Source organism: Martes martes (genome assembly GCF_963455335.1).
Source record: "Martes martes genome assembly, chromosome: 4".
Lineage (NCBI taxonomy): Eukaryota > Metazoa > Chordata > Mammalia > Carnivora > Mustelidae > Martes > Martes martes.
Genome location: NC_137891.1, coordinates 37,624,368 through 37,635,949, shown reverse-complemented (window position 1 = coordinate 37,635,949; position 11,582 = coordinate 37,624,368). Strand labels below are relative to the sequence as shown.

Genomic DNA, 11,582 nt, shown 5'->3' with positions numbered 1-11,582 from the left:
TTCTGCTAAGGTCAGGAACACGGCAGGGATGTCCATCTATTCAACATAGAAGTCTAGTCATAGAAGGCTAGAAGTCCTAGCCTCAGGAATCAGACAACAAAAGAAATTAAAGGCCTCCAAATCAGCAAAGAAGTCAAACTATCACTCTTTGCAGATGATATGATACTATATGTGGAAAACCCAAAAGACTCCACTACAAATCTGCTAGAACTTGTACAGGAGTTCAGTAAAGTGTCAGGATATAAAATCAATGCACAGAAATTAGTTGCATTTTTTTACACCAACAACAAGACAGAAGAAAAAGAAATTAAGAAGTCAATCCCATTGCACCCAAAACCATAAGATACCTAGGAATAAACCTAACCAAAGAGGCAAAGAATCTGTACTCAGAAAACTGTAAGTACTCATGAAAGAAATTGAGGAAGACACAAAGAAATGGGAAAATGTTCCATGCTCATGGATTGGAAGAACAAATATTGTGAAAATGTCTCATTGTCTTTTTTTGTACCTGTTATAGACCCCTGAAAACAATGCCGGTATCTTTTAAAAATGTGCAGTTCCCTTAAATATATCAAATACATGCAGCAATCACACTATTACATATTTAGCCAAAAGATAAAAAATACTAATTCAAAGGGATACATCCACCCTGATATTTACAGCAGCATTATCTACAATAGCCAAATTATGGAAGGAGCCCAAGTGTCCATGGACTGATGAATAAAAAAAGATGTGATATATGTCACATCCATATATATGCATGTGTGTGTTTGTGTGTGTGTGTATATATATGTATATATACACATACATATGACATATATCACATAAGTCAGTAAGAGAAAGACAAATACCATGATTTCACTCATATGTGGAATCTAAGAAACAAAACAAATGAACATGGGGGGAACGAGAGAAGCAAATCAAGAAAACAGATTTGTTTTTTAAAGATTTTATTTATTTGACAGAGAGATAGCAGAAGTAGGAAGAAGGAGAAGCAGGCTCTCCGCTGAGCAGAGAGCCTAATGTGGGGCTCAATTCTAGGACCCTGGGATCATGACCTAAGCCAAAGGCAGACCCTTAACCCACGGAGCCACCCACGTGCCCAAAAAACAGATTCTTAAATATAAAGAACAAACAGTTAGTAGAGGGGAGGTGGGGGGATGGGTTAAATAGGTGATGGGTATTCAGGAGTGCACCTGTTGTGATTAGCACTGGGTATTGTATCTAAGTGATGAATCATTACATTCTACACTTGAAAGTAACATTACACTGTGTTAACTGGACTTTAAATAAAAATTCGGAGAAACAATTATTTTGACTTTTTACAGAACACAGTGCAATAGAATACAGGTTGAAAACCATCACTTTTGATTCTTAAAACCAACCAACCAACCAACCAACCAAAAAATCAATGATCAAATAGTTTTCCCAAGGCAGGAATTTGGCAATTATCTTGTTCGCCCCAAAAGAAAAATGGCATAGAACAAAAAATATACCATGATTATTTCGTTTATAGGGCATAGTAAAGCAAATCTAAATTTGTATTAGTATACTGCTCTTTCACATTAAAGTGAGACCTGTCAGAATGGCTAAAATCAACAACACAAGTAACAACAGGTGTTAGTGACAATGTGGGACTAGGCCCCTTTTCTCTAGAAGAATAACAAGACTTGTAGTTCTGGAACCGTAGAGACTTTTAAAATAAGATTTCTGAGTCAGGGCTTCAGCCTGTTTGCTTTCCAAGTGAAATAGATAACTAAGAAATTTCTTAATTCACTTGGCTAATTCAATGGGTTTTAATAAGACCTAGATTACTTGGGTTATTCATCAAGACTTTTTGTGAGGGGACAGTTGCTCTGAATTAGCCATTAGCTGCTTTTTTCTTTTGAAACTTATTTTCATTAACATAATACATCTAAATACCTTGGCATCCTCACTTACGCCTCTTTTCTATTGCATTTTCTAACGCTCTTCCAAGAAATCATAACTTGAATTCCGGTGAAGAGCTTAAAAAATTTATTTATTAAATGCAACAATATTGGTGATTATTTTTTAAATAATTCTCACACTGAATGTGGGGCTCAAACTCACAACCCAGAGATCAAGAGTGTCATGGTGTATGGACTGAACCAGCCAGGCGCCCGGTTTCTTAAATTTTTTTTGGTGGGGTGGGCATTTTAATCACTTTGTAAGGGAAGTCCATTTTCAAAACGCGGTGGTAGTTGTTTTCTGCAGACGTTACTGGTAAAAAATCAGGGAGCATGTCCTACGATACGCTTTTAAGCCTAGTGTGTTATTTTTCCGAGTTAGGTGTTAGAGTTTCTCGATTGTGTTAGTTTGAAAAGTATTGGAAGGAAAGGTAATATTTTATACACTCATTTCAGCCTAATAAAACCAACACTGCCTCCTAAAACTCTTGAATTCCTTATTAGCTATTTCTTTTCACGTTATCTTTAGGAGTTTTCTATCCTTCCTTCTGATATTCCCACCGCTCTTCTGAAGTCCCACACAACCCTGCAATCTAATGGTTCTTCAAAATCTGCTCTTTGGCCATTCCTTCACCGCCCCCGCATCAGCACATTTAGGGATACTTAACCACTCCTTTGCCAAAGAACGCGAGAGCTAGTCTGCACGTTTGGTCGAAATGCGTTCCCCTAAATTACGCACCCTAATTCCTTCCTTTTCTCCACTACTCGGATATTTCCGGCAGCAAACGAACCTCAGATCTAAATTTAAATCTGCCCCCGCCTCCGACCTCCCCCGCTCCTACCTGTGGCCTTAAGGCTGTTGACCTGCCCACTGAACCCACGCAGCTCTCCCCAGGTCTTTCATTTCCCAAGAAAAACAACAGCCGCTTGTTTTCCAGGGCTTTAAGCACCAGTACCCACTTTCTTTCTCCTCCTGCTCTCGGGTCCTCGGCGCTTCCCCACCCGGACACTACCTCCACTACCTAAGGCAGCTCTCTCCCTGAGCCGAGCACCACTTCCGGATCGCCGGTGTCCCCGCTTTACTGGTCCGCCCACCTCCCCCGCGCGTTTCCTAGAGCTTTGTCCTAAAACGCCGGCGGGGACGCAGGCTAGCCCGGCACAAGAGGTCTCCTACAAGACGCGGGGCTGGCTGACCCAGGCTGGGAACTCCCGCCCCGCTCGGGAGCCGAGGGGTGGCGGTGGAGGGACAGTTTGTTTGGAGCACCGACGGGGGTAACACCCGGAAGTGGCCCCGTACCCGAGCTGCGCCGCCGCCGGGGGCGGGTGCCGGGTACCGGGAGGTGGAGAGGAAGGCACCCTACTCTTTGGCGTGAGTGTCAGCGGAGGGGGCAGGACCGCCAGAGGCGGGAGCTGACCTGGTTCTAGCCCAGGTTCTACCGTGGTAGATCCGGCTGAGTTCCGGCAGGCGAGGGCCTCGTGGGGAGGCTGCGCTGGTGAAGGGTTGCGGCGGCCAAAGGGGATCTCGCTCCCTTCTTTCTCCCATTCTTGGGGATCTGCTCTCTTCAGTTCATTAGTTTATTCCCCTCACCCTTCGCCAGGCGAGTTGAGGGGAGTTTTTACTAGCGAGGAAGTTGCAGCAGGAGCAGGGAATCCACTTGTGTTCACGGCTTCTGAGAGGAGGCGAGCGGCTGCTTTGGTGGGGACTGTTGCTTTTCGGCCTCTTCAGTCCCTCCTGAGAAATGCTTTTCCCTTCGCTGCTCCGCCGACTCACTTACTTCTCATGTTTGCCTTTACCCCCTTCAGCTTCTGGCTTTGACTTCTCTGCACCTTAAAAGATGCTGGAGTCATATGTGACTCCAATTTTAATGAGCTATGTGAATCGCTACATCAAGAATTTAAAGCCGTCAGATCTACAGCTTTCACTATGGGGTGGAGACGTGGTTCTCAGCAAGCTCGAGTTAAAGTTGGATGTGCTGGAACAGGTAAGCTGTGTAGCTGTCACGAACTGGAAACAGTTTCCCCTAGTTTAGTAATAATCCCTTGTTTCCTGCATTTCGGCTTTATGCTTTAAAAACTTAAATTTTCTGTTGAAGTATTTTAGACTACTCTGAAACTACGGACCTGCTTTTACGGAAGTTTTTTTTTTTTTTTTTTTTCGCGGTTTGTTACTAGTGATGGTTTGTTAGAATTGGATTACCGAAACGTGCCTCAATAGATAAGAAAACAGTTTCATTGTTCTTGTCAGAATTGTTCGGTCTGCTTAATTCGGAAGCATTACCGGATATGCTAACATACATTGCTAAGATTTCTCTATGAAGCTGGAAAATATTATATTCCCATTTTCCTTTTTGGGGAATGGAAGGGTCTGAAAGCAAGAGATTTCTCTTAGTGGGAAAGAGGACATGACATTCTCAGAATCGAGCAGAAACAGATTGAAGATGCCAGTAAAATTGAAAACTTACTACTTATTCACTTTTTAGGTTTTTTTTTTCTTTTAACTTGAATATGGTCTGATGTAAATGAACTGTAACGTTAAAGTTCATATGTTTATTAATCCACTGAGTACATTTATTACTAACATATGCCAGGCAACTCTGTTAGGCCTGAAGATACAAAAATTATCTGTGGAAACTCAGAAGAGCCAGACCAGCTGCTTTTTAGGAGATAAGGGAAGTCTTAATCTAATAGTGAAAGTTCATTTTTATATTCCACTGCTCCCTTTATTTATCGAATAATCTAGAGTATCACTAAGAAATAATACTCTTGGTTCCTTTTCTGTCTTCTCTCCAAGGTTAATTATCTTAATATTTTCGTATTTTAGAAATGACCACAAGTCCTAAGTGTATGGGTCAATTTTTATGTATGTATGCACGTGTGTAGCCACTGTGGCGATGAAATAGAATATTTCCTGCACCTTAAATGGCTCCCCTTTGCAAATCAATGTCCCCACCCCCTAAAACAGGTGACTATTATTCTGACTTTTGTCAACATGAAGAAATTATACTTGTTGTTCTTGAACCTTAATAAACTGGAATCACTTGTGTCTGGCTGTTTACCTTTATGGCTAAGATTAACCCTTGTTAATCTTACTAATCTTTATGGCTAAAATTAACCCTTGTTAAAGAGCTGTAGTTCTTTGTATTGCCTTGTATTTTGTTGGCTAAAGATTCACAATTTTCCTATTGATGTACATTTGGATGGCTTCTACTTTTGGCTGTTATGAAGAAAGTTCTTGTGAACATTCTTGTATGTTTAAATTGGTGGACATAGGTATTAATTTCTCTTAGGTGTATGCTGAGGTATGTACATGTTTAGCTTTGATGGATACTGCAGAGTAGTTTTCCAAAGTGATTGTATCAATTTCCATTCTTAGCAATGGTGAACTTTACCAGCAGTGGATGAGCGGTCTAGTTACTTCAAATTTTTGGTATTACTTGGCATGTTTATTTTAATTTTAGCCTTTCTGGTGGGTGTATAGTAGTATCTCAGTTTAAATTTGTGTTTCCTTAATGGCTAATTTTCACGTGCTGCTTACTGGCTATTTGAATATCCTCTTTTGTAAAGTCTGTAATTCTTTTGCCTTTTTTAAAAAAAATTGGGTTTTTTAAATTGATGTAGAGGGGTTCTTTACATATTTTGGAAATGAATCCTTCACCAGATATATTTTGCAATATCTTCTCCCAGTCTGTGGCTTGGCTTTTTACACTAAAAATTATCTTTGGATGAATAGAAGTTTGTAATTTCATTGAGGTGCAAGTTGTCAGTCGTTTCCTTTGTTTTATGAAATTTTTGCTTATTCCAGGGACATGAATATACTTTTTGTTTTGTTTTGTTTTTATTTTAATCACCCCATGCTCATCATGACAAGTGCGTTCCTCAATACCCATCATCTATTCAACCCATCCTCCCACCCCTCCTCTGGTAACCATTGGCTTATTGTCTGTTAATTGGTTTGCCTTTCTCACTTTTTTGCCCTTTACTGGTTTGTTTTGTTTCTTAAGTTCCACATATTGGTGAGATCATATGGTGTTTGTCTTTCTCTGACTTACTTTGTTGCATTGTTGCAAATGGCAAAAGAGTTCATTCTTTTTATGGCTGAATAATATTCCATTATATACGTACAGATATAGATATAAATACCTATATCCATCTCCTTTATCCATTCATCAGTTGACAGACATTTGGGCTCTTTAGGTAATTTGGCTATTGTTGATAATGCTGCTGTAAACATTGGGGTGCATGTATCACTTCAAATTAGCATTTTTGTATCATTTGGGTAAATACCCAGTAGTGCAATTGCTGGATCATTGGGTACTCAGTGGATTATTAAAACTTTATACTGTTTTCCAGAGTGTTCACACCAGTTCACATTCCCAGCACCAGTGCAAGAAGGTTCTCCTTTCTCCACATCTTAAGTAAAACCTGTTGTTTCTTATGTTGTTGAGTGTAGCCATTCTGACAGGTGTGAGGTGGTATCTCAGTGTAGTTTTGATTTGCATTTCCCTGATGGTGAGTGATGTTGAACATCTTATCATGTGTCTGTTGGCTATCTGTATGTCTTTTTGGAGAAATGCCTATGCATGTCTTCTGTCCATTTTAATCAGATTATTTGTTTTTTTGGATGTTGGCTTTTATAAGTTCTTTACATATTTTGGATACTAATCCTTTATCAGATATGCCATTTGCAAGTATCTTCCCCTATTCCATAGGTTGCCTTTTAGTTTTGTTAATGGTTTCCTTTGTTATGCAGAAGTTTTTAATTTGATGAAGTCTCAGTAGTTTCATTTGTCTTTGGACATGTGTCTAGTAAGAAGTTGCTATGTCCAAGGTCAGCGAGATTGCATCCCATGTTCTCCTCTAGGATCTTGATGGTTTCCTGTCTCACATTTAGGTCTTTTGAATTTATTTCTGTGTATGGTGTAAGAAAGTGGTCCAGTTTCATTCTTTTGCATATTGCTGTCCATCTGTTGTTTTCTTTTAGAAGTTTTATTTTCTTTGATTTATCTAAAATTTTTCTGCAAGTGTGAAGTAGAGGTTAAAATGCACTTTTTTCTCTTCGATACTCAATCCACACCATTTGTTGAACCATTCTTTTTCTCCTGAATTGCAGTGTCTTATTGCAAATCATGTTGTCATATGTGTGTGGATTTATTTCTGAACTCTTTATCTGCTCAGTAGTCTGTCTGTTCTTGTGTCATTACCATACTATCTTTTACAGTAAGTTTTGATATCTCATAGTGTAATTTGTGTAACTTTGTTCTTTTTTCCTTGTAACTATTGTAGGTCTATACATTTTAATTTCAATTTGTAAATTTTAGAATTAATCTCCCCCTAAGGGGGAAACCCACTGACATTTTTGTTGAGGTTACATGAAATCAGTAGATTAATTTGGGATGGATTAACATTAACACATATTGTGTTACCTTAGTATTGAGTTTTTTAATCCTGGTACAGAACATTGCTTTCTGTATTTTTAGGTCTTCAATCTTTCTCAGCAATTATTTGAAGTTTTCAAGAAAGGCCTTGCACATATTTCATTAAATATGATTTTTTTTGTTATAAGGAGCATTATTTCTTAAATTTCAATTTCTAATATATTACCAGTACACAGAAATACAGTTGTTTTAGTACACTGGTCTTCTATTCAGTGTCCTAACTTGTCTAGTATGCTTTAATGTTTTCTTTTAGATTGCTTATGTACACAGTCCTGCCATTTGCAAATAGTGACAGTTTTACATCTTCCAGTGCTTGTACCTTTTATTTCTTTATGGCAGTGTGGAGTAGACATCTTGAAAATACTCTTTTTTGTTCTCACCTTCGGTGTGAAAGTGCTCAATATTTTACTATTAAGCATGTTGCTAGCTATAAATACTCTTTACTGGGTAAGGAATTGCTCTTTCGTTCCTCCTTTTACAAGTTTTTAAAAATCATGAATGGATTTGAATTTATCAAATATTACATTTAGTGAGTTTATCTGATTTTTTCTTTTATTCTGTTAATGTGGTGAATTTGAGTTTTTAGATGGAGTTTGAATTCCTGATATAAACCCATACTTAATATGTATGAACCTTTTTATGTGTTGGCTTTGATTTGCTAAATCTTTGTTTGGTTTTATAGAAGCTATGTTTATAAGTGATTCTGGTCTGTGATCTCTTGCAGTATCCTTATCTGGCTTGGATTAGCATAGATATTTTGTTTCGTTAAATTAGTAGGTATTTCCTTTTTTAATATAGTAGTTTGTGTAAGATTGGTATTAGTTTTTATTTTGGTAAAATACACATACCAATATTTACCATTTTTGCCATTTTCTTATTGTATAGTCCTGTGGCATTGGTAACATTTACGTTGTTGTGCAACCATTACCACCATCCATCTCCAGAAATTTTTTGGTTTCCCAAACTGAACCTCTGTACCCATTGATCCAGTAACTTGCTATTCTCTCTTACCAGCTCCTGGCAATCAGCAACATACCTATGACAGGATCCAACTTCATTTGTTTTTATAAGTGGGTGTCTACTTTTCCAGTAACATTTGTTGAAGACTGTCTTTTCCCCCTTTCAATGGCCATGGCACCCTTCTTGAAAATCACTTGGCCATAGATGTGAGGGTTTATTTCTGGGCTTTCAATATAGTTCCCTTGGTGGTTTCTAGGTCTGTGGTCAGTACCACTTTGGTTTGTTTTTTTTTTTTAATGTTTTATTTCTTTTCAGCGTAACAGTATTCATTGTTTTTTCACCACACCCAGTGCTCCATGCAATACGTGCCCTCCCTAGTACCCACCCCCTGCCCCTTCAAAACCCTCAGGTTGTTTTTCAGAGTCCATAGTCTCTCATGGTTCACCTCCCCTTCCAATTTCCCTCAACTCCTTTCTCTCCATCTCCCCATGTCCTCCATGTTATTTGTTATGCTCCACAAATAAGTGAAACCATATGATAATTGGCTCTCTCTGCTTGACATATTTCACTCAGCATAATCTCTTCCAGTCCCGTCCATGTTGCTACAAAAGTTGGGTATTCATCCTTCCTGATGGAGGCATAATACTCCATAGCGTATATGGACCACATCTTCCTTATCCATTCATCCGTTGAAGGGCATCTTGGTTCTTTCCACAGTTTGGCGACCGTGGCCATTGCTGCTATAAACATTGGGGTACAGATGGCCCTTCTTTTCACTACATCTGTATCCTTGGGGTAAATACCCAGTAGTGCAATTGCAGGGTCATAGGGAAGCTCAATTTTTAATTTCTTGAGGAATCTCCACACTGTTCTCCAAAGTGGCTGCACCAACTTGCATTCCCACCAACAGTGTAAGAGGGTTCCCCTTTCTCCACATTCTCTCCAACACATGTTGTTTCCGGTCTTGCTAATTTTGGCCATTCTAACTGGTGTAAGGTGGTATCTCAATGTGGTTTTAATTTGAATCTCCCTGATGGCTAGTGATGATGAACATTTTTTCATGTGTCTGATAGCCATTTGTATGTCTTCATTGGAGAAGTGTCTGTTCATATCTTCTGCCCATTTTTTAATATGATTGTCTATTTTGTGTATGTTGAGTTTGAGGAGTTCTTTATAGATCCTGGATAATCAACCTTTTGTCTGTACTGTCATTTGCAAATATCTTCTCCCATTCCGTGGGTTGCCTCTTTGTTTTGTTGACTGTTTCTTTTGCTGTGCAGAAACTTTTGATCTTGATGAAATCCCAAAAGTTCATTTTCGCTTTTGTTTTCATCGCCTTTGGAGACATATCTTGAAAGAAGTTGCTGTGGCCAATGTTGATGTGGTTACTGCCTATGTTCTCCTCTAGGATTCTGATGGATTCCTGTCTCACGTTGAGGTCTTTTATCCATTTTGAGTTTATCTTTGTGTACGGTGTAAGAGAATGGTCGAGTTTCATTCTTCTACATATAGCTGTCCAGTTTTCCCAGCACCATTTATTGAAGAGACTGTCTTTTTTCCACTGGATATTTTTTCCTCTTTTGTCGAAGATTATTTGAATATCATAACTTTGTAGTAAGTTTTGAAATCAAGATGTTTGTAATCTCCAACTTTGTTCTTTTACTAGTTTTTTAAATCTTAGGAAAAATTAATCTCCTGGAGTCATGTGGGTCAATGGTTTTCTTAGTTGGAAAATTTTAAATACCTGATTTTTAAAGATTTTATTTATTTGCAGGGGGTTGGGGTGGAGGAGGAGGAGATGGACAAATGGACTACATTGAGCATGGAGCCCAACTTGGGACTCCATCTCACGACCCTGAGATCATGACCTTAGCTGAAACCAAGAGTTGATACTTAATGGACTGGGCCGCCTAAGCACCCCCATGATTTAATTTCTTATGAGATATAGGACTATGTAGATTTTTATCTCTTCTTTTGTTAGTTTTGGTTAGTTATGTTTTCACTGAATTTCTCCATTTCTTCAAAACTGGTGCTCAGCAAACAATGGCTTGGACGTGCTTTTATAAGTAAAATTTTATTGGAGCACAGCTATTTGGTAGCTTTTGAAAACTAAAATGACAGAGTTGAGTAGCTGGGACAGAGTACATGGCAAATACCTTAAATATATACTATCTGGCCCTTACTGAAAAATTTCCTGCCCCTGCTCAGAATTGTCTGTATGTAAAGCCGTAAAGTTGGGTTTTTTGGTGCAGTTTAAAGTTGACTTATTTTTTTAAAAAATCTAGGATCTGTTGTGATATTTTTTCCTTACTGATATTAGTGATTTGTATCTTCATCATCAATATTGTTAGGGTTTTATTAATTTTATTTGCAAAAGAACTGATTTTTCTGATTTTTGTTGTTGTTGTTGCTTTATTTTCCCATTCTACTTCCTTTGGATTTGATTGACTGTTTTCTCTAGCTTCCTGAGGTGGAAGCTTCTGTCATTTATTTTTTCTTCCTACTTTTTTCTATTGAAATACATGCATTTAATGCATGTATTTGATGCATGTATTTTTTTTGCCCTCTACTTAACTTTATGTCATAGAATTTCGTATGTTGTCTTTTTCATTATTTTGTTCAGAAAATTATTTCCATTTTGACTTTTTTTTTCTTTGATTCATGGGTTTAGAAGTATGTGCTTAATTTCCAAACATTTGGGGAATTGCTAATTATTTTTCTGTTACTGATTTCTAATTTAATTCCACTGCAGTCAGCATGGTCTCTGTATTATTTTAATCCACTATAATTTATGAATCAGTATGAGGTCATTTTTGTAAATGTTCTATATGCAGTTGATAAAAAGTGTATATTCTGCAGCTGTTGCTATATTCTTCCATAAATGTCACTTATTTCAAATTAATAGTGTACTTAAAATCTTGTAAATTCATGTGGATTTTCATATCTGCTGTTCTGTCAGTTACTAAGGTATGTTAATATCTACAGTTATGATTATTTGTCTACTTTTTAATTTTGCCAACTTTTACCTTATATACCTAGAAATTGTTATTAGGTGTGTACAAATTTAAGTGTTATCTTATTCAACATGCTTAAAAATCATTCTTAAATGTGTCCCTCTTTCATTCTAATAATTCTTTTTGCTTTAGGGTTTTTTTTTTTTAATAATGCTGTTTTAAAAATTGCTTCAGTTGCTGACCCCAAAGGTTACAGAATGGATATTTGACTTATTAGAGTCTAACTTTGTACTTTTACCATTTCC

At 37.7% G+C, this 11,582-nt stretch overlaps 1 protein-coding gene across 1 annotated transcript in view; it reads left to right on the top strand.

Annotated features, from left to right (window-relative positions):
• The first annotated feature begins 3,731 nt into the window (after positions 1-3,731).
• The window catches only part of VPS13B (vacuolar protein sorting 13 homolog B), a 611,735-nt gene continuing 603,884 nt past the window's right edge, over positions 3,732-11,582 (top strand). Inside the window, exon 1 of the mRNA XM_080801635.1 lies at positions 3,732-3,910. Coding sequence (XP_080657761.1) covers positions 3,764-3,910 — 147 coding nt within the window. The 5' untranslated portion in view covers positions 3,732-3,763. The remainder of the gene's footprint in view (positions 3,911-11,582) is intronic.